Genomic DNA, 21,995 nt, shown 5'->3' with positions numbered 1-21,995 from the left:
GAATTGCGTGAGCATTCAAATCTGACATAATTAACGATCAAATCTAACGAAATGACTCGAAATCTAAATTTTAGATAATTCAGCGGCCAAAATCAAGCTTTTAATATAGTTCATTGGCCAAAACTCAACTATTCTTAAAGTTTAGTCACCATCCGAAAAATTTACTTCATGCATTCATTTGAATATTAACAAGAAAAGCTGATTTCTCTGCATCCATTTGTTGTTGGGCTCGTGCCCAGTTTCCTGCAACCATAAAGAGAGAGCAGGTACAAATACAATAGCGCCATGAACATTTAAAGCAAATAAATCTATCTTTTTGATCTATACGTGAGTTTGTCAACTCATATACTTAAATTAGAGCAGACACCACTGTTACACAAAATTTTTTGTACACAAAAGTGATATAAAATACATCAACCGGACGGGCCCCCTGATCCAATCCAACAAAGCAGACAGTTTTTGTTATCATGAGTGGCAAGAACGACGATGGAATTGGTGTCAACTAATGGGGCGGTGGCGGCGGCGGTGGCTCTTGCCCTTGGACGTTCTGTACCCGCTGGAAGGTCATTAATCATGACAACAACTCCTTTCTATTATCTTACTTTCAACAAATTTCTTTTTTTTTTTTTTTTTTGTCATCACAGAGGGTATATGGACCATGGACTGGTAATACCGTACTTTCAACAAATTTCTTCGGCCAACGGACTTTTCGAAATCCAAGATAGACGGTGTCAGGCAAATAGCTCAACCCGACCAGCTTTCATTCTGAGCTCGCTCCATTTACAACCGGCTGCGCCCACAAAATCAAACTGTGCCAAAAATTCCCCCCCCCCCCCCCCCCAACAACAGACTTGTCGTTTGATTAGCCACTTAAGCCTACGGGTATGTGCGGCCCATCCGGAAACATTGTCGAGTCCATGGACGAGCCTATTATATTTCTGTGCACACATGAATTTTTTGTTTGAAAAGTCCTCTGTCACAGATAAATCGAGTCCCCCCAGAAAGGAACAAAATTCACATGTAACAAAAAAACTAAGCAAAGTTCAAACAAATAAAAGGTGAAGTATCCAATTTTTTTTTTTTTTTATTGTCCCATTACTTTTGTGGTTAAAGAAGAAGCATAACATTTGCTAACAAAATACATTAGTGATGTATGCCTGGAGTGGTAACAAGCAGCGATCATCTGAACAAAAACCCTACCCGACAAGACCACAATAAACAAGCATCCACCACACAATGTGTGAAACAGAAAAAATGAGTAGTAAACTTGGTACTTCAGAGCAAGACCAGGATTACATGTTCCTTTGCAAGGTCTGGCCTTGTGAAGCTCTAGTTTGTCAACTTGTTCACATCATGGAAGACGAACCATCCTATTTACAGCTGAATCCAAAGCATCTACATTCCTCCTGAGGATTTTTCTTGAAAGTATTAAGGAAAGGAAAATTTTCAGATTGCACAGGATTGAAAATGTAGCAACAGAATAATTAGCTGAAACTTCTCAAAACAAGCATATAAACACTTGTTGAGGGCAACACAAAGTTTCACAATTTTGCCCAGCTGTATCCATCTGAATAGCGGAGGAAGCAAATTAAGTACCCAAGAACAACATAGTTCTTTAAAATATGGTCAAATCACATCTAGCAGGAAGGATAAAGGAAACAATGCAGAAATCTCCCTGGTACCTAACTTTCAAAATAAAAAAAATGCAGAAAGGTCAATCACCCACCCATGCATCTCAGACATAAAAGACGAGTGGAGGATGCCAATTGCATAATATGAGAAAAAGGATACAACTGCGAGGCAAGATTGTCAATCCCTTTCATTTCCTCGTTTAATCTGCAAAATAAGGAATCATTGCAAAGCAAATTAGCCATGTTCTGGGATGATAGGGTGTCAGAGAAAAAGAAAACATAGAGAAAGATCTTTGCAAATATGAGGGAAGTAAACACCCAGAAGACGAAAACGTATCCATAACATCATTCATAACTCCTAACACCAGCCTCAGCCTCTCTTTCCGGTTCCCAAAACCCCTCCATTAACATCCATTAAGGCACTGGGAAGGAAATTATCAGATGGAAAAAGGCAAACAGGAGCTCATAGCTTGTTATATAATTTTCCACTCTGAACTTTGTATGATGAATTCACAAAAGGCTTTAAGTACCAGTGAGTATACCTGAGACAGGAATTTATATAACGATTTCCTTTTGTAGCTGCATCAAGAGCTGGACCAAAAAAACAGTAGTATCCAGTTATATATGATATTAACATCCATTAAGCAACGTCATTCAAGTAAGATAATGATTACCAAAAAAACAAAAAGGTAGAATGAAAGAAAGATAAAAAAAAACAAGTAGATGAACTAAAAACAGAGAAGTCAGTTAGGCAGTATAAAAAGCCAAGAGATGTTGCATATTCTCATCTATGCATCTTAGAGAAAGTTCCAACCCACTCAAAAATTAATATCCTGATGTGACAATAGAAGATCCATTCCACAGATTTTACAAGTGCCAGGATCCATGGAACAAAGTTGCAATAATTGGCTGACTTAAGGTTTTCACCTTTTATCTCATTTTCCCTTCACTAAATGAAGTTGTGGATTGTTTTCCAACTTGAGGAAGGATCAAGGTTTTACCAATTTTCGATGCCTGTTGAGGATTCTAAAGCATATTTCAGGTATTTTAAACCAGGTAACTCCTATTGGTATTATGTTATGAAAAAAACAAATGGAGATGACTAGATTAACTTCAAAAGATGGCTAATAGGTAAATGCTGAAAGCTAAGCCTAGACAGGAGGTAGAACAAAGATAAGAAAACCAAATATTAATTTTGTAGTTTAAAAGATATGTTAATATGTTTTTACAAGAAAAGCATGTACTCCATGTAGCAGGAAAAGGAGTTGACATTGCATGCAGTACAAATGCCGCCTTTTCTATTGTCATAAGTAGGCAAGCTCCTAGTTAAGACATCAAGATGCGTAAAAAATGAAAGAAATGCACCATTGCTGGAAAAGAAAGACAGCCATGGAAGTACATATTGTTGATGAACAGACAATTTCCTATTAAGCAATGACTATTCGACCTCAGATCTCAGTGAATAACTCCCATGGAAAATGAGTTAGCCTGAAATACAATCTATAGCTGATAATCACGACCAATGTTGCCTATTAGGAACTCACAAGACCATGCTTTTTGTAGTCCCCAGAGGGAAAACAGGGAGGGCACTTGATAGCTGCTGATAGTCGATGCCCTCCCCAGGCTTGTAGAAAGTTCAAACAATTTGATGGGCAATGAAAATGGAATAGATATGCCTGCAAACTACATGAAAATAAGATGATAATTGAATCCTAAGTTTGTGGAATTTCCTACACGATATTGGTAGTTAGGAGCTATGGCTACTTCTGCTTCAAGTTTGTATTTAACCGTGGCTTAGTTTCATTTTCCATATTGGACCTTGCTGCCTTAGAAGGAAGCATCCCAGCACACGAGGCTAGATACTGGGACGACCAGAAGAAGGCATGGCATTGAAAACAAAACTTCCCTCAACACAATGAAATCCATAATGGTCATGGATGGTCAATGAACAGTTGACAAGAAGGGTTTTGGCTATATAAAACTGAAGAAGTCATGAAAAGAAAAACAACAAGAACTACAAAAACATCAAATTATGTAGCTAAACTTTTATTCAAGATAGCATGGAAAAAGCACAGTGACACGTGTCTCTCATTAGGAACTATTCTATTTAGCCTGGAAAAAAATCTGTTCTTTGAGCTTTACCAGATTCTTGAAGACGTCCAGCTGCATCACTGAAGCAACTCATGTGATCCACAGAAGTTCTTGTAACCTAGTGAAAATATAATCTCACTCAAAAAAAAACACACACACAAAAGAAAGAAGCCAATTTACTACGATATGCACAGCTGATAATCAATTCATCAACCCAAATATGACAAGCTTATCGAAAAATATCAACTTTAGCAAGCTCTACATTCTACACCTTGGATCAATAACACCAAACTACAACTTTTGTACTAAAAAAAAATCCCAAAAAGTCACAGAAAGACGATATAAAGCACATGAACAACTAAACATGTATATTCATGTTTAAGATTTCTCATTCTTATTCTTTATCATCAGGCAGGGAGGGGGATCACCAGGACTTGAAGACTGACCTCCTGCACTATAGAGCATGCATGATGCATCCGCTATTGGGATATCAGCCCAATTGCCATTTATGTTCCAGCATTGAATAACTTTTTCCAATAAAAAAAAAAAGTAAATCAACGACTTTTTTTATTATATATTTTTGCAAAATAATATCTCCAATTCAGGGGGAAAAAAATAATACAGTATATATATATTGGGTTAGCTCAACAAAGATTGTAACTTTCCTCCCAGAAAAAAGAGAAAAGTAAGAAACTGCTCCAATTAATTTCCAAGAGTTTCTCAAGCTGTTGCACAGTCGCTGAAAGTAAAGATGAAAGCTGATATCTAAGCAAAACAACTAAATTTAATTCACTTCCATTTTAAAATTAAAACCCAAAAAATTAAAAGAAAAAAAAGAACTTTTGACGAATTGGAGGGGACCTGAGAGAGAGCTAAACGGAGAGAAGCGAAGAGAGATGCGAAGCTCTGAGCGATCGCGACCGAATCTCTCTCCACCACTTCTACTGCTTTGAGTACATCCTTGCATTCAGGAAACGAGGTCGTTTTGGGTTCTTCCTTCTCATTCCTATTGACAGGATTTTCTTCTGCTGCTTCTTCTTCTTCTTCATTAAATTTGGGAGAAACGGAGTTCTGGTGACGTGGCTGTTGCTCATTGGTCCCAGGTTCCGGCGCTATGCTATCGTCCGACTCCATTCGCCTGGGGAAATCGTTTCTCAGTCGCAAGGTGAACAGTAGTTTAACCGTAGTGCACTCTAATTGATTTCGGGGCAAAATCGGAAAAGCACTTAACATGAATCTCTTTCCCCGTCTTCCTATGAAGGTTTGTCCCAAAAAAAAAAAAAAAGGCAAAATATAAAGAGCAGACGGTGCCTCCGACTGAATAGTTACCTTTTTGTAATTAACTCTTGTATTATCAAATGTTAATATCTATAAAATGTTACTGTTTGTTTAAAAAAAAAAAGATGGTGCCTCCGGCTAGTTCCATAACCTATAATTACCAGTAGATCCGTGATTGGTTCGGCATGCAACTTCGAGGAGTGAATGGCCCAAAAGGTCACTAAATTATTGAAAATGGCATCCTTTCGTCATCAAACTTTTTTTATGATCCAAAAAGTCACTAAACTCACAAAAACGCACTAGCGAGGTCATTTTACTGATTTTTAGCAGTTTTTCATCCGGTGGCACCGGCAATGTGGAGTGGAGGAATATTTTTTAAGGGGCAAAAATGTCCAATAAAATATGACAAACCTGTTTTGTCCCCGCAAGCCGTGCCTTTAGATCTAAAACTTCATTGAGCCCTTCTTTCATCTATTAGACAAATCTTCTTTCATCTTCCCCACTCTTGCGGCTCACCACTTCAAAATCTACTCTTGTGGCTCTCGGAATGCCATGACTATAATAGACTCCGACAAGACTCTTATTTGCCTCCGCAACGCCTGCAATTTCGTCGGCAACCTCGTCAGGTTAAAAGGGCAGTTTCTTTTCGTCAACACCAACACCCTTTTCGACGAAATCAGCGAGGAAATGACGAAAGCTATTGGGATTAAGAATGACAAGTCGTGGCGTCTTGAAGGCTTTTTAACAAACAGTTCGAGTCCCAAAAAGTTTCGCGGCCGGAATAAGAAGTTGAACTTAGGAGCCATTCACGCTCCTGATTGTGTGGTGATTTTCGATACGGAGAGGAAGTCTTCGGTTATTTTGGAGGCTGAATGGTTGCAAGTTCCGATTGTGGGGCATGTTGATTCGAGTATGCCGTGGGAAACTTATAAGAAGATTACTTATCTGGTGCGTGCCAATGATTCAGTTCAATTTGTTTACTTGTTTTGTAATTTGATCACTAAAACTTTTTTGTATGAGCAAAGAAAAATGAAGACTGCACAAGGGGCAGATGATTTAACCGCTGGGACTCGGTGTGAACTCTACTAATTTTACTTTTTGTGTTCATTTTTGAAGAAAGAAGATTTCTCTCTGAATAGATGAAAGAGAGACTCAATGAACTTTTAGATCTAAGGGCACGGTTTGCGAGGGAAAAACAAGTTTGCCATATTTTGTTGAAAATTTTTGCCCCTTAAAAGATATTCCTCCACTCCATATTGCCAATGCAACCGGACGAGAAACCGCTAAAAATCGGTAAAATGACTCCGCTAGCTCGTTTTTGTGAGTTTAGTGACCTTTTAAGCCACAAAAAAAGTTTGATGGTCAAAGGGTGTCATTTTCAATAGTTTAGTGACCTTTTGGGCCATTCACTCCAACTTCGAGACAAGGCACTCCTAAGTGAAAAAAAATAATAAAGGATGGCTAAAAATTATTTGGAAAAAATTGTTCAAAACGTTCTTTATATTTTATAAAATGATTTTTTTCGTCTCTCACTATTAAAAGTATAATTTTATATACCTCACAAATTCACATCAGTCAAATTTGATCCCCTATTTAAGTTTTCAACTAATTTTTTTTATTGAAATCCACTATGTGCCTTGCACGTGATCATTTTTGAGGGGTCAAATTGTCAAATTTCATTTCACATAATTCGATCCATAGGTTCTCACATTTCACAAAATAAATTTTTTCGTCCCTCATATTTTGTAAAATAAATTTTTTATCCCTCACATTTCACAAAATGAATTTTTCATCTTTCACTAATCATGTGTGCGAATAGCTTTTTTTTGCTTTTTTGAAAATACATGTATATATCTATATAATTTCTTCTAACAATACGAATAGCACGTATTATACGTGATCATTTGATTTCATCTGTATTAACTAGTAAAAAGTCTTGCATTCATTGTCAAGTTGGCCAATAAAGCTATTCCCGATCAATATATATTCTTAATATATATTTCAAAAAATAAGCTATCCACGCAAATTCTTAATCCTATCACTCTTGTATTTTTCAGTAGAACAACTTTTCACCACCATCATATTGTCTGTCTACCCCTTGGGAGGAATAAAATTGGACTATTCAAACTTGTGCAAACTAATTAAATGTAGCAAAAAACCAGTTATTATTGGCATATAACTATAAATGAATCCAATATAATTTTTTTTTTTTTTAAAAAAGAAAAGTTAGAAAAGCCCAAAACTAGAGGGGGACCAATTCAGAAGCTAATCCTGCTCCGACCTCGGCCATATGTTTAAAACACTCCGAAACAAACAAACAGTAGAAGGCGGGAATACGAGTCCAAAATAAGGGGCCAGGGCCAGGCTGCCCCACGATTCAAAACCTGCAAAATCCATTAGTCCTTAACAAAAACACGTACCAAAGCAAATTTATTTTTAAAATATATTAAAAAATAAAACCAAAGAGATATTAAAAAAAAAAGATAGGAGTAAAATATTTTGAACTTTTTTTAACAAAAAAAAAAAATTCTTTTGATGGAGTTTTAAGCTTCATTTTCCTTTAAAGAAAAATAAAAAAGCTTCATTTTGCTCTACCCAACCCAACCAATTAAAAACCCAAGAACCTTCCCACAAATCAGGACTTATTTGTCAAATGTCAATTCAAATTTCCACATAATAATCATTACGCAATCCTCTTTTCTTCACTTCTAAAATACACCTTCCCCAAAAGCTGTTTCTTCTTTCTTTTTCTTTTTCTTTTTACATTTTTTGATGCATTCACCGATCTGTATGTATCCCAAGCGCTGCTGTGCTCCAATTCTCGCTTTCTCCCTCTAGATCTCCTGCATTTCGCTACTCCTAGGTTCGTACCATTTTTCTAGGTTTCCTTCCTTTTATAATTTGTGAAACCAGTCTTGATATTTAATGTGATTATCTATCGGTTCAAGATTGAGTTTTTTTTTAAGCTTTAAATTCTGTTTATGAAAATGTTAATTGTTTGCTGAATGTGGATTAATCGTTGGTTTAAGCTTTAATTTTACCAAGTTTTAAGTTCTTATGAGTTTAATGACGCGCAGAATTCACAGACTACGCGCGTTTAAGCGTTGCAGTTTACGTGGATTATGGTGACTTTTTTTTTCTTTTATCTGATCATGATTTTTGTGGATTTTAAATCTTTTTCCTTTTTTTTTTTGAGCTGCCATGTTTTAGAGATGAGTTGGAGCTTATGTGCTTCTGTATGAGCAAATTATGTTGATAAAATGCTGAATTTGGATTCATGCATGTGTAGAAATGGCGAAAAGCAAGCTGAAAATGTAGGAAAACAAGTTTATTGCTTCCATCTAGGGAATCTTGTGGCTAAGGGCTATGGGAGAATTTTGGATCTGGCCTTGCTTTCACAATGCTGTAAAGTTTGTTGGTTGGGATGTGCTTGTGAATTTGAATTGGAAAACTATGAGCTATAGTTGAGCCAATCAGACCTGTGAATGAGGAAAAATCTAAAGAAAAGTTTCTAACTTGACTAATTGTAGTACCTAGAAGGGGGTAGTTATATGGGCTTGAGGATAAGCACAACGGTAGCTACTAAAGTGGAAAACTTTATGAAGCTTAGTTGCTTTATTTGAAGTTTTATGGACAAAACACTAACTTATGCAGCTGGAGAGTATGATATAGTTTGATGTTTGTAAATGGCAGAAGCCATGTCTGTGGGCCTTTTTAAGTAGCCCCCATTCATCAATTTGTTTTTGGTCAGATGCAATTTTGATCTTGAAAATATTAGTGAAGATTAGCTCTTCTATTTGTTTTTGACGGCTATTGCTCGGCATTTATCAAGAACTTCAAACGTAAAGATTTTTATCTAGGTTTCTATCTTCCCTTCCTAGGTTAAGATTGAGCAATTGAGTTGGATCTTCTCTGTGGGTGAATGACACTTTACGTGATCTTTTATGTTATGTATGAGTTCACAAAAGCTCGGGGATAGCATGTGTATCCTATCATCAGTGTTTCTTTTTTTGAGAAGTTCAAGTTCTGTTTTTCTGATAAGATGTCACTGAAATATTCGTTTCTAGGAGTTGTTCCATATTATATCTACCAAATCTGCTGTCAACATTATCATGCATCGAGATTCGGATGTCTATGAAAATGAAAATGGGGATCCAGGTAGTTTGAATGAAATCCTCAATGGTGATGTCTCTGAAAGAAGAGAAAACTCTAAAGGTACATATGAAGGTACGTTAGTCGTCAATTTTTCTTGATCATATGTGTTTTATCGTTTTTCCCATCTTCTAAATTATGAGAACAACATTAATCTGTGATAACTCAAGAAGTATGGACAGGCTGGATCCTAAAGTCCCTTGGAACTATTGCACTCTGCTGAGCTAATAAGTACAGCTTTTGCTTTAATATTTTTCTTTGGGTCATTACAATTTTTCTACATCTATAATGGTTGCTAAACATCGTTCAGAAAGTGCTTCGTTGTTTAACTCCATTAGTCAGCCTAGATCGCCGAAGAGCTTGGTCTGGTGACTAAGGTTGAAGCTTTAGGAATTAGATGGTCTTGGGTTCAATTCCCCCCTTCTCCCTCCCTGCTTTTTAAATCCCGCCCTGCATTATTAAAAAAAATAATAATAATAAAGAGTCAGCCTAGATCCTCTGCTTTCTATTGAAAGCTATGTGGTTTGCACTTTTTAAGCTCAATATGAAGTGGAGTTGTATGGATAAGGTGGTACATCAGCTAGAGATCTCTGCATGTCCTGTAATTCTATCAGCCTCTTTCACCCATGCAGGACTATCAGCTGCAGCAATTCATCATGAAGGGAGTAAGTTCTCTGATATCTTTCCATTGAAGAATGGATCTTTTGCTGACCTTCCAGCTGCTAGGATTTCAGAAATGATGAAGCTGAACAGTCTAGAGGTAGTGGACGTCACTTTTCCTCTATCAGGAAAGAGTGGAACTTATTCACTCGTTTATTTCATTTATAATTTTCTCGACTATATAGCTTGTGCTCTCTTATAATCTGAGCTATACTTTTCTGCAGAATGCCTCCACACCATCACTTTTTAGTGTTGTGAATGCAATCCTGGACGAAAGCATTGAGAGAAAGAATGGTGACATACCTCAGGTATGGAAGGTGGCAAGCAACTTACCAGTGCAAGAATGTTTCTTCCCATATTGTTCACGAGTTTTTCTTGAATTTCCTGTCAAATTCTTTTCAAAGTTATAACTGACGGTTTGTTGCCCCTTTCTCAGTGTGTAGCTTCTTTGTTAAAATTGGTAGTACAAGAGATTGAGCAGCGAGTTTCAAAACATGCTGAAAGTTTTAGAAAGGTTAGTCCTTAATTATTACTTTCCCAGCAAGAGTTTCTTCTTGTTGTTTCGATATTTGCTGATGAGTTTGTATGTCATTCTGGCTGCAGCAAAGCAATTTGTACAAGTCTCGCGAAGAGAAGTATCAGTCTAAAATTAGAGCACTTGAAACTCTTACAACCGGAACAACTGAAGAAAATGAGGTAGTATGAGAAGTTTTATGTGTTCAACACCTGGGATTTTTCTTTTTGAATTTCTCATTCAACTTCATGTTTGTGGCTTTGCTGCTTGCAGATTGTGATCAACCAGCTTCAGAAGATAAAGGTTAGTGTCTTGTACTTACGAGCATGGTACAGCATTCTCCTTGTTTGTATTGCCTTTCCAGCTAAATCTGGGGTTGTGAGTTCCTATCTTCTGCCAGTCGTTGATAAGAAAAGAAAAGATAGATGAGTAATTCTATTAGAGTTCTTGAAAGAAAGGAAAAAAAATGAAGTACAGAGCCTTTATCTGTGTTATGTTTTATAAATGCACCATTATAGATATACTCATTCCATTACTGGCTTCTTCCTCGCAAAGAAAAGCATGAAGAGATGAAAGGAAGAAGCTTGTACACAATAAGCACTTGACTTGGTATCTTTTAAACAAGGATGCCAGATATATCTGCACTGTCATAGGGACTGTTAGGCTTAACAAGTGACTTGAAAGGAGAATTGGATTTTGATGCCTTTTGAGAACTGTCATCACAGTTTGCTTGCCTTGTGTCTTACCTGTTAGGCATAGTTTAGCACAATGCCTGCCCCTATCACATCCTCTTCAAACACGATGTCAGTCCATATAATTCTGCCTGCTTACTGCTGAGTTTATTTTTTTCTTTTCCTCTGAAATTCCTAGAGCTATAGCTATCATTGTCATCCTCATCCATTCATCTATGATGTAATACATGTCTAGGCTTTAAGAATTGCTCTCATTGTCATTTTTCTTTTGCCAATATTAGTGAATCCAAATAGTATATGCATTATATTCTTGTTCAAAGTTTGACGTGGGGAATGACTAGGTACTTTGCATGTGCCTTTTTTATTCTTACAGATCTTCAGTTTTATATGTTCTGAGCCTTAGTATTCTTGTCACCATGGAAAATTTTCTTTCCTTTGCTTCTGGAAACTCTCCAGTGCCTTTGGGATTTGACTTAGTGCTTCAACAATGTTTATGGTTCATTTTTACATAAGAATTGCATTAGACTAAAACATTGGCTGCTTGAATTTCTAATGTAAGAAAATTCTTTTACATCAAAATCCAGATTAATATTGAAGTGGGATGACTATTTCCTTACAACTCACAAGAATGCAGTTGAATGGGCTTACTGGATGTCTGAATCTAGATCCAGAGAATTGAGTCTGTCAATTAAGTGTTTTCAGCATTGGAAAATGATATGCACATAGTACTGATAGTTTTCCTTTTGATATGTTCTCAATTAGCATCTGGAATGTCATTGATGGGATAGTTAGGGTAATTGTACTATTTTGTCAATTAGATAAATTTTTCTCTACTGCGACCAATATTTTCTTTATGTGGATTTCTCAGCTTGAAAAGTTGAAAATTGATGAAAAGAGAAAGGTAGAAGAGCAAGATGTAATAAGGTTAATGAGACAAAAGGACCAGTACGAGATTGGGATGTCATTGCTCAAGCAAGAGCTGGAATTGTCCAAGAAGTCCTATGAAAAGAGTTGTGCAGAACTGGTAACACAAGCTATGGAGACTAAAGCTGAGTTGGAAAAGAAACTAAAGCATACTGAGTCCCTTCTGAATGACTCAAGGAAGAAGGTCAAAGAACTCGAAGCTTTTTCAGAATCAAAATACTTGAGATGGAGAAGAAAAGAACATGGCTTCAAGGACTTCATAGATTCTCATGCTGGAGCTCTGCAGGTTTGCATTAACTTTAACTTGACAATCATTTCATTATCGTTCCCATCTCTAAAAGATGGCAAGGGTGTAAGAAAAGGAGAATATCACTTAGTGCTCGTGCTGAGTCATTGACCACTAAGCTGGCGTTCCTGATTTGTGTGCTCTTCAATTAATATCTTCTCTAGTATTGCGCGTAATTCATGTTAACTTGCTTAGGAATTGAGAGCAGTTTCTGAGTCCATAAAGAAAGAGGTATTGAAGACCCAAAAAACATATCGGGAAGAAATCAATCACTTTGGTAAGGAGTAAAGTGTTTCTTGTTTGCTCTTCCTGAGAATATGTTTCTGCAGTCTGCTTAGCTTTTATTTTTATTTTTTTTTCACATGATAGATCTTTAATCTTGATCAGGTTGGGAGCTGAAAGGATTGGTAGATGCAGCTCAGAATTACCATGTAGTCCTTGCAGAAAATAGGAAGTTGTATAATGAGGTTCAAGATTTGAAAGGTTATAAATCTGGTTTGTTTAATCAATGGGGTTGCCAAGCCGGAATGCAAATTCTAGCTCATGTAACTTATGTTTGTTCTAGGTAATATTAGAGTCTACTGTCGAATAAGGCCATTCCTTCCAGGACAAAGTCAAAAACAAACAACCATAGAATATATTGGTGAGAATGGAGAATTGGTTGTTACGAATCCTTTAAAACCAGGAAAAGACGGTCATCGCCTGTTCAAGTTCAATAAGGTCTTTGCTCCTGCGGCTACTCAAGGTTTTAAGGATTCCAAATTAATCCCACACATGAACTTTAATTTAGTGTGAGTTTTCAAAACATGATTTATATTGGTTTAATTATCTCATTTTTTCTGTGTGTTCAGAGGAGGTGTTTCTTGATACCCAACCACTAATCAGATCCGTTCTTGATGGCTACAACGTATGCATCTTTGCTTATGGTCAAACTGGCTCAGGGAAGACCTATACTATGGTATGCCTCATAATAAGAGTATGCAAACATCATCTTTGGTATGTGCTCTTTTTTGAAAACATGTGTTGCATTTTGTATCTGTTTATAGAGCGGGCCTGGTGTATCAGCTGTTGAAGATTGGGGGGTCAACTATCGGGCTCTGAATGATTTGTTCCAGATTTCTCAAATTAGGAAGAGTTCCATAACATATGAAATAGGCGTGCAAATGGTTGAGATATATAATGAACAAGTTCGTGACTTGCTGTGCAATGAAAGTACTCAGAAGAGATATCCTTTTCCACCATATGGAATATGGAGGACTGACTTCTTTTTCTCTTCATTCAGTATAGAAATCTTTTTTATATGTTTATACTATTTCTTTCATTGGAGGATTATTGTGTTTTCATGAACTCTGCTACATGCTGCTCAATTAATGTTTGCATTATTATGTTACACATTCCTCCTTGGTTTCCTTGACTTGCACACACTGGGGATTTGGAATACCGCACAACCAAATGGCTTAGCTGTTCCTGATGCTAGTATGCACACTGTTCAATCAACTTCAGATGTCTTGGAATTAATGAACATTGGGTTAATGAATAGGGCTGTTGGTGCTACTGCCCTTAATGAAAGAAGCAGCCGATCTCACAGGTTTCTTCAGACACTGTTTTTGCATTTTTCTCTTTTTGAAGATTTTGCTTATGGGTGTGAATTGACTAAAATTCATTCATGGCAGTGTGCTCACTGTGCATGTCCGTGGGACAGACTTGGAGACCAATGTTGTCTTGCGTGGTTGTCTGCATCTCATTGATCTTGCTGGGAGTGAAAGAGTAGATCGCTCTGAAGCAACAGGGGATCGACTGCGGGAGGCGCAACATATAAACAAGTCTTTATCTGCTCTTGGAGATGTGATCTTTGCTCTGGCACAGAAGAATTCTCATGTGCCTTATAGGAATAGCAAATTAACTCAAGTTCTTCAAGGTTCTTTAGGTATGCAAACAACTTCGCAGGGTGTTTTCTCTTTTTACAATTTTGAGTTTTTGTATTCTCTTTCTGTTATTTGTCGGTATGCTTTATGCCTTTCTGCTTTATGCAGGTGGCCAAGCAAAGACTATCATGTTTGTACAACTTAATCCTGATGTAGAATCTTATTCTGAGACTGTAAGCACACTGAAGTTTGCTGAAAGGGTCTCTGGTGTTGAGCTGGGTGCTGCACGAAGTAATAGAGAGGGTAGGGGTGTCAGAGAACTAATGGAACAGGTATTGCAATGTTTTATAAACTGTCATTTTTTTAATTTTTTGCAAGTGCACGTGTCAGTTGACAACTTGTTAACTGCTGATGCCTTCTCACAGTATTTGGGTTTTTACACCTATATCTAGGTCCTGGATATGAAAAAATCCTCTGGCGATAAGTCTTTCTCTAAATTGACTGAAATGTTTATCTTAATTTTGTGTGAGTTATATGGTGAAAGTTACTGAAGATGTGGATTCCGAGCGTGGTGGCTTTCCAAGATTGAACTATAATTCGTTTGATCCAGTGACTATAATCCAGGCTTGAGTTTATTTTCTTTGCGTCATAGTGAGCAAACAAGTGGTTTGGAATGTATTTAGGCACCAGCACTGTGTGTGGTTTAAAGTTCCAGAAACGTCAGATCAACCTTCATGGGATAATGAAATGCTTTACATGCCTTTACAGAGAGGATTGGTTGTTCTTGAGATTGAAACAAGATAACAAGGTCAAGTTTTTTTTTTTCTTCGACTCTGGAACTGATCGAAGGGCATGGTCGTTAGCAGACAACCATTTGAAGCCATCTGGGAGAATTTAAAAAGAAAGATTCAGTTTATTATAATGTGTCTCATAACATTAGAGCTATTGTAACACCATTTCTCACATAACATGGCTCAAAATTTAACCTCCTTTTGAAGTTACATGTTCCACTTTTTTTCTTCAGATAAATGCTGTTTTAATGACATTTGATTATAATTGATAATTGTTCTGTTTTGGTAAATATTTTGAAGCCAGTAGCATTTTTATTTATTATCAGTATCAAGGTTTACTACATAATTTCATGCACTTTGATTGATCTGTCTATTATCCAGGTGGCTTTCCTGAAGGACTCACTGGCAAAGAAGGATGAGGAAATTGGACGTCTACGGCTTAAAGTTAATGCAACTGGTGAGAGACTCGGAATGAGTTCTCAAAGATATGGGTCAGCCTCTCCTAGAAGACATTCTGCAGGAACTTCACAACAAAGTCGTAGACTATCAGCAGCAAAGAGCTTTGGTGTGAAAGCTACTTCTGATTTAGACAATAGCTCCGAGTACAGTGATAAGCATTCTGAAGCTGGTTCGCAGCAGTCTTTGGATGACTTAAAGCATCATAAAGATTTTTTTCAGCAATCTAGGCTTGCTGTAGCACATGTAGGGCAAAATTTTGGAGAGGACTTGGAATCAAAGCATGTGGTAACAGAGGGAAATCAAAACCTTTTCGATGATGTGGAGCTTTTGGGCTTTGGAGAGGCAGATTCTGAAGAGAGATTAAGTGATATATCTGATGGTGTTCTCTCGATGGGGACAGAAACTGATGGTTCCATCAATAGTATTGTAGAGTATACACTTTTCCCTGAAACTGCAAAACCACCAGCAGAGGGCACAGAAAAGTGAGTTTGCCTACTTTGTGCTCTTCATTTTTACCGAATACAAATGAGTACCAATCAGCCCTAATGTATAATTTTCTGGTATACCAAAAAGTTTTAATTATTAGTCGAAGAATAAGTCTTAAGTTCCTGATAAATATATTATAAATAGCCTATCAAGATTTTCCTCTCAGCTGCATTTTTTATTTTCTATTATACTGATGCAAGATGTTAATTATGTTGACCTTTTCCAAATGTTGCTACTATATATAATTCAAGTTTCTGATGCTATCTCCTTTGCCTTTTCTACCTTGGTGAATTGTTAATTACAGGCCCGATGTGCCATCTAAACTTCCAAGACCGCAGCAGAAGCATTCGCGTACAGCATCTTCTCAATTGTCTTCCACAAAGAGCTCGTCAAAAGTTGCAGGTAAGAGCATCATACTCTACCAACGTCCGTACCCCTTTGATCAATACTTTTGCTTCACCAGAAGCAGTTTGTGAAAGCAGAGGAATTGATTTATTGGAATCAGAGGGAGTTTTTGTTAAATTGACCTGCTATCTTATGTTTACCATTTATCTAATTTTCTATTTCCTGCAATTTAAAAATTAAAATATTCACTGAATTTCTTCTTCTATTAATGGTGTTTTTAGGTTCTAGAAAGGCCACAACTGGCAGCTCCTCCAAGGTAAAGCCTTCTAAAAGGTGGCAGTGACTAGCGAGTAGGCTTCAAGAGAAAAAAGAATTGCAATCCTTCTTTTTTGTATAATAGACTGGCAATTGCAGAAATGAAGGCCATTTGTGCCCTTTAATTATGACGTCACAAATCAGAAGAGATGTAGGATCTTAAGCTTGTAGAGTGAGTACTTTGACAAAGGTTAAAGTGAAAATCTGTAGAATGCATTTCACCATTTCTTCCATGTAGTGAGAACACATGGTGAATTAATTCAGACACTTTCTCGAGTGCTCGGTGCTGGTTGTAATTAAGAAACTTTGTTATTTCTGCTCTGTAATTACCTAAATTCACTTGGAGAGAGACCCAAAATGATTGTTGCTCTTAGGATTCTAACATGTGAATTTTAGAAGGGCAGAAAACAAATGCCACAAAATTAAATATACTCAGATGAATTTTTACATAGTCTATACTTGAATACACAAATTTGATCCATCATGCTCCTTCTCTTGCTCTTGCTGTTGCTCATCCAATGTGACCGAAAGGGTTCCGCTCATACTAGTTTCCTGTAGGAATATAACCAATGACCCTAAAATCAATACTAATACTCCAAACAGATGTAGTAGAATTTTGATGGAGTCTCCTCCTACAGCAATCGCTAGCGGACTGATTGCACCACTTAACATTATGGCTTGCCATACCTTCGATAGAGTTGAGAGCCTCGTGCTTATGGAGAGTTGCTCTACTGTGTATATTAGCAACAAGTTAAAAACTACACAGGAACTGAAGAAAGACGTGACTTCTAGCCCTATTTGCAGTCCTCTTCCTACCATGATACTCGTAATGCCGCAAGCACAACTAATGGTGGCTAATGCCAGAAGTAAACTTCTGTGCCTGCATTTTACCAAGTAGATCATCACTGCAGATGGTATTTCTAGCATGGCGTTAAAAGCAATACTGAGGTAGAGATCAAAATCCAAGTTGCCAACACCTACTGGCATGCCATAGTAAATGACTCCAATGCCAAATCCAACAAGCATTGCCAATGTTAACTGTTGAAAATTATATCTGTCCTTCAACAAAGTTCCCATAAGTGACCGATCACTGTCTACCTTCTGCCTTCGCTTTTGATTAGAATATCATGGAAAAGCTCAAGGTGTAATTGGAGTTGGGATCTATATCAATATTGAGAACTGCTAGAGATTCGGGTATTTTACCTTGTTGTAGTAGCCATTTTGCTGGCTCGTACACAAAGAATTGTATCACCATTCTGTAAATAGTTGCAGGTATAGACGTTAAGAAGTAAAGAGTCCTCCATGAATAACTTCTATCAAAATATGCGATTGTAGGCAAAGACAAAAACCCAAATATAGAGCAGAATAATCCTATTATTCCCACCTGACTTCTCTACTCCTTTCCTACACTTTCTGTTGACAAAACCAGGACACAAGATCCAATCGCTGCATGGCCAAAACCACTTAACATTCTCAAGACTGAGGAGTCCCATATATTCCTGGAGAAAGCAATCGATACAGAAGCAATAGACATGGTAAGACATGAAAGGACTAGCAGCTTCTTCTGACCAAGAGAGTCACGGTGGAAGCTGAGAATAAGTCCACCAAGCAGGCTTCCTACGAAGAAAGATGATGATGGTAGGCCAGCAACAACTTGACTGCTTGTACACTGGAGGGACCATTCAGATATGATGGATGTACTGGCTGGTTTGTCCCACTGCCATGAACCTGGTGGAAGTTGGCAAATATTGGATTGAGAATTGCAGATTGCATCTGCAGTTTGTGTGCAGTGCCATGAGGGCTTAGCATCAGTGAAAATTGTGATAAAAGTTTGTTGTGCTTCAAAGAAGGAAGTCATTGAAATAAGAATGACTTGTAATACTTGGGACCACCTGAAGCCGTTGTTAGCAAGATCAGAACTTGGAGCAGAATTTGAGAGTAAGGGAGGTGAATCGGCCATATGACTGAGAGGAGGGATTCTTGTGAAACAAGGTTGTGGTGGTATCTGGCTTTCAACTTTCAACTTCCTTTGAAAACAACTGTGACTCGAAAAGAATTCTTAGGATGTCCCAAGGTAACCATCATGTATTTTTGGGAAACCCCACTTATTTGGAAACTTCGTTACCCTCACTTTTTGTGAGGTATCCCATTTAATGAAGGATTAATCTTTCCTACTCTTTATTGAATAGACACATTAATTGAATACAGGAATATGTATGCGTTTCAAAAAAGAGTCTGTCTATCAGGTGTCCAATGGGCATGCAAATACTTCAGTGTTAGTTTTTTGGAAAGGTTAGATTAATTAGAAAAGTGTATAAATATAAAAAAAAAAATATTATTAGTATGTATATATGCATGGTAGATTATGTGGAATTTAGATATGTTAACAAGTGCCTAATAGGCGTACATTAGAAAAATCCTTCAAAAAATTATTTAATTTGAAATGATAAATTGCCATGTAGAATTTTGATATTTTTAATTTATTGGTGAAATTCTCTTGTAAAAATTAGTTAAACTACTTATTTCAATTGAATATGCATTGACTGTCATTGTATGTATTTACTTATCTCCATGTATATATTTTCCAAACTAAGTTACTTTATATTGATTAAAAAATAATTCAAATGAAGGCATAAGAGTTAATAGAAGCGAGAGACTGCTTTTGATTGATTAATTAAAAGGAAACTTGAACGTAAATAACTAGACTCAATTAAACAATTAAACTACAAATTCTCTTCACATTTCGAGGAAAAAATTAATCAATGTCCTGGTTGTCCAAGCATGCGAGAGGTTACCTACCGGGTTAACAAAGGTCCTTTTTTCCCTTTATCCAATGACAACTACGATTCTCAACGTGGGTTAATTGTTTATAACATGTATCTAAACACCAAATCACCAAGGGCACCAGTTAATTAAGATATAATTGTGTTTGGATGGGAAATTGTTTGAGATATTACTTGAAATAATTATTATAGCATTTTTTGTGATATGATACATGTGAGACAAAAAAAATGATTGAAAATAGAAAAAAGTGAGTGAAAAATATGACTACGATGCAAGCGAAATATTATTTGGCAAAATTGGCTATCCAAATACAAGTCAACCACCACAAATTTTGGGTAGATTATACATGCCCTTTTATGTATAATATGTTTAAGTTAAATTCATCATTTGATGAGCAAATGATCATTATTTATCCTTAGATTGTAACAATTTCGACTACTGTAGAACTTTTTGTGATGTGATATATATGAGATAAAAAAGTAATTAGAAAATAGAAAGGTAGATTGCGAATCGTGTTTGTAATACAAGCAAATATTTTTTAATATTTTAGAAGGAAAAGAATAAAAAGAGAGTACAAAATTAGCCGGTAGAAGTTTAAACTTTTACAAACCTTTTTTTTAAAGATCAATAAACCTTTAAAAACTTAAGATGAGAACACAAGATTCTTCATTAGTCTATCCCAACTATTTTGGTTTTTTTTTTTTTTAAGCAGGAGATTTTGAACTAGACCTTCAACTTACAAATTTTCCAATCTTACCAACCTTTTCCCGATTATTTTGGGTTATGTTTTGCACACAAAATCATGCTGCTTCGTGCAGATGAGTGCAAAAATTTAATAACGAGTCCATATTTCTAGTTCTAGCTGGAAAGGATGAAGATTTCTGAGCCGAAACTAATATCAAACGGAAGTCTAATCTAAACTTCTGAACATGATTTGTTATACTAATCTGCACTTACGTTATTTAAGAATTCGAGATCCAAATGGGATTATATTATATTATCACCAGCTTGGCAAAATTCAAGGTCAATATAAAAAAATATATGAAAATAGGTTCAAGCAAATGACACAACTCTCTGATTAATAGAGATTATTAGCCTCGGTTTCATATTTAAAATAGATCGGTAGTTTGTCTCATGGTCTGTCATGTTCCCTCTAATTTTCTCACTTAGAAAACCAATAAAATGGGCAACATGTGAATGAGGAGCCCTATGCAGTGCATAGAGATCTTCCAACGTTGCAAGGGTTTGGTGATTCAACAGTTTCTTGAAATTGGTTGCACCACCCATGCATCCATGATAATTATGTATATTCAATGAACCAATAGCATTATCCTTTTTTTTTTTTTCTGACGGAGTGGATGTCCGGGTCAATCCTTACGGGGCCCGACTAATCCCACTCCGGCCCGGGAGGAGAGGCCCCATCCCCCCGAACACGTTAACCACGGGACTCGAATCCTTGCGGACACTAGACACCAGCTCCTAAGGAGGTTTGCTGAGACCAACCGAGCTGCCCAGGCCATGAGGGGCCAATAGCATCATCCATCCAAGAGTTTTTCTTTTCTTACTATTTGTTTACAATAATAGATTGTGGAAATTCATCCCAACTTAAAATATGTAGAAAAGTAAGAGCTTACTATCTTTAGGAGTTTTTGTAGAAAAATGTATTATACTAATTTAATGTGTATGTGAAATAAAAAGCTAACTGAAAAATATGTTTACGAAAAACATAAAAGGTTTTCGCAGAAAACTACAATCCAAAGTTTAGCCAACATCATGTCTACTATTCTATCAATGTACTCGAGCAAATGACTGTTTGGATAGTGCTTTTATCCCAAATAATATTTCGCTTGCATCATAAACACATTTTCCAACTCACCTTTTTATATTCCCAATCACCTTTTTATCTCACATACATCACATCAAAAAAAGTGCTACAGTAACTATTCCAAATAATATTTCAAATAATACACTATCCACACTTTGGACAAATGACCTTGTGAAGCACTGCAGACTTGCGAAGTTAAAGAATCCTCCATCTTCACTTGCTTATTCCAGCAAGTCAGTATAATAGTCGTCAACTTGTTAAAAAAAAAAAAAGTTGTCAACTTGTGATGTTGCTTCTCAATTTTCATTCTTTTCTCTCACTTGCATTATAAGCTATTGAGCGTTTAACATCAATGAAAATGGATCAGCCACTTGATCAATGAGAAATCCTATAAGATTGGCTTTTGATCTTGGATTGTTGCACGAATTTGGTGGTTTGACACGGTCAAATATTCCAATTTCCAAATGCAATTGCTTCTTGTACCTGAATTGCCTACTGGTGTTCTACATTTTTAGAAAAGATAAATAATAATAATTGGGATGCATCACAAATTAAAATAATTGAACGTAATGCAAGCCATTTGAGTCAACAATATTTGATGCGTGCGCGTGAGAAGAAAGATTTCAACGTCGCAACCATCGTAGCCCATAGCCAAACCTCTTATGTTTTTTTGAGGAAGTATAGAGAAACAATTCTGATTGCGAATCTAGGCACTGGAGTTTAACTAGTTGGATTCATGAGAAATTTTAACATGTCAATAAAAAATAGATAACAAAAACACGACATCTGTTGGTTTTTAAGTACACAATTATTTTCTCAATTCTCTGGTACAAAATTAAAGTAGCACCAAAAACTTTATGAAGCAAATACAAGCTGACTAATTAGTAAGAACGGGTT

At 36.5% G+C, this 21,995-nt stretch overlaps 4 protein-coding genes across 5 annotated transcripts; 2 read left to right on the top strand and 2 right to left on the bottom strand.

The window, feature by feature from the left end:
• Positions 1-1,066: 1,066 nt before the first annotated feature.
• LOC113781305 lies at positions 1,067-4,988 on the bottom strand. Its single transcript, XM_027327221.1, has 5 exons — positions 4,584-4,988; positions 3,774-3,840; positions 2,174-2,222; positions 1,792-1,836; positions 1,067-1,418 (listed from the first exon to the last, which is right to left on the bottom strand). Exons 1-5 carry the CDS (start codon positions 4,953-4,955, stop codon positions 1,352-1,354), a joined length of 600 nt encoding a protein of 199 aa, XP_027183022.1. The 5' UTR covers positions 4,956-4,988; the 3' UTR covers positions 1,067-1,351.
• A 286-nt stretch (positions 4,989-5,274) lies between these two features.
• LOC113781306 (ribosomal protein S2, mitochondrial-like) lies at positions 5,275-6,075 on the top strand. The gene is made up of 2 exons (XM_027327222.1): positions 5,275-5,948; positions 6,026-6,075. The coding sequence occupies exons 1-2, from the start codon at positions 5,553-5,555 to the stop codon at positions 6,053-6,055; spliced, it is 426 nt and encodes a 141-aa protein (XP_027183023.1). The 5' UTR covers positions 5,275-5,552; the 3' UTR covers positions 6,056-6,075.
• A 1,617-nt stretch (positions 6,076-7,692) lies between these two features.
• Positions 7,693-16,836, top strand: LOC113781434 (kinesin-like protein KIN-14J). 2 transcript variants are annotated; one of them, XM_027327371.1, is made up of 19 exons: positions 7,693-7,863; positions 9,068-9,215; positions 9,785-9,912; positions 10,037-10,120; positions 10,249-10,326; positions 10,416-10,508; positions 10,600-10,629; positions 11,887-12,228; positions 12,424-12,505; positions 12,616-12,711; positions 12,794-12,973; positions 13,080-13,186; positions 13,275-13,453; positions 13,652-13,816; positions 13,902-14,155; positions 14,262-14,425; positions 15,266-15,825; positions 16,134-16,231; positions 16,456-16,836. In XM_027327371.1, exons 2-19 carry the CDS (start codon positions 9,113-9,115, stop codon positions 16,515-16,517), a joined length of 2,805 nt encoding a protein of 934 aa, XP_027183172.1. In that variant the 5' UTR covers positions 7,693-7,863; positions 9,068-9,112; the 3' UTR covers positions 16,518-16,836. The 2 variants fall into 2 exon arrangements, with proteins under 2 accessions (XP_027183172.1, XP_027183171.1); XM_027327370.1 differs by having other exon boundaries at positions 9,068-9,227.
• A 106-nt stretch (positions 16,837-16,942) lies between these two features.
• On the bottom strand, positions 16,943-18,449 carry LOC113780899 (organic cation/carnitine transporter 3-like). The gene is made up of 4 exons (XM_027326681.1): positions 17,898-18,449; positions 17,693-17,745; positions 17,177-17,594; positions 16,943-17,041 (listed from the first exon to the last, which is right to left on the bottom strand). The coding sequence occupies exons 1-4, from the start codon at positions 18,447-18,449 to the stop codon at positions 16,943-16,945; spliced, it is 1,122 nt and encodes a 373-aa protein (XP_027182482.1).
• Positions 18,450-21,995: the final 3,546 nt, after the last annotated feature.

The sequence above is a fragment of the Coffea eugenioides genome, chromosome 8 (assembly GCF_003713205.1).
Source record: "Coffea eugenioides isolate CCC68of chromosome 8, Ceug_1.0, whole genome shotgun sequence".
NCBI lineage: Eukaryota > Viridiplantae > Streptophyta > Magnoliopsida > Gentianales > Rubiaceae > Coffea > Coffea eugenioides.
The sequence above is the reverse complement of the archived record's forward strand: the minus strand, read 5'-3'. Positions and strand labels throughout refer to the sequence as shown.

Coding starts and splice junctions, on each gene's coding strand:
- LOC113780899 (XM_027326681.1), bottom strand. CDS start 18,449: ATGGCCGATTCACCTCCCTTACTCTCAAATTCTGCTCCAAGTTCTGAT. Junction 17,595..17,692: donor AAAATGGCTACTACAACAAG/GTAAAATACCCG, acceptor TCAAAAGCGAAG/GCAGAAGGTAGACAGTGATC. Junction 17,042..17,176: donor GGCTCTCAACTCTATCGAAG/GTATGGCAAGCC, acceptor ATATTCCTACAG/GAAACTAGTATGAGCGGAAC.
- LOC113781434 (XM_027327370.1), top strand. CDS start 9,113: ATGCATCGAGATTCGGATGTCTATGAAAATGAAAATGGGGATCCAGGT. Junction 10,509..10,599: donor GAACAACTGAAGAAAATGAG/GTAGTATGAGAA, acceptor TGCTGCTTGCAG/ATTGTGATCAACCAGCTTCA. Junction 14,426..15,265: donor TCAGAGAACTAATGGAACAG/GTATTGCAATGT, acceptor TCTATTATCCAG/GTGGCTTTCCTGAAGGACTC.
- LOC113781306 (XM_027327222.1), top strand. CDS start 5,553: ATGACTATAATAGACTCCGACAAGACTCTTATTTGCCTCCGCAACGCC. Junction 5,949..6,025: donor ATAAGAAGATTACTTATCTG/GTGCGTGCCAAT, acceptor GTATGAGCAAAG/AAAAATGAAGACTGCACAAG.
- LOC113781305 (XM_027327221.1), bottom strand. CDS start 4,955: ATGTTAAGTGCTTTTCCGATTTTGCCCCGAAATCAATTAGAGTGCACT. Junction 2,223..3,773: donor TGGACGTCTTCAAGAATCTG/GTAAAGCTCAAA, acceptor TTTTTGGTCCAG/CTCTTGATGCAGCTACAAAA. Junction 1,419..1,791: donor GACAATCTTGCCTCGCAGTT/GTATCCTTTTTC, acceptor AATACTTTCAAG/AAAAATCCTCAGGAGGAATG.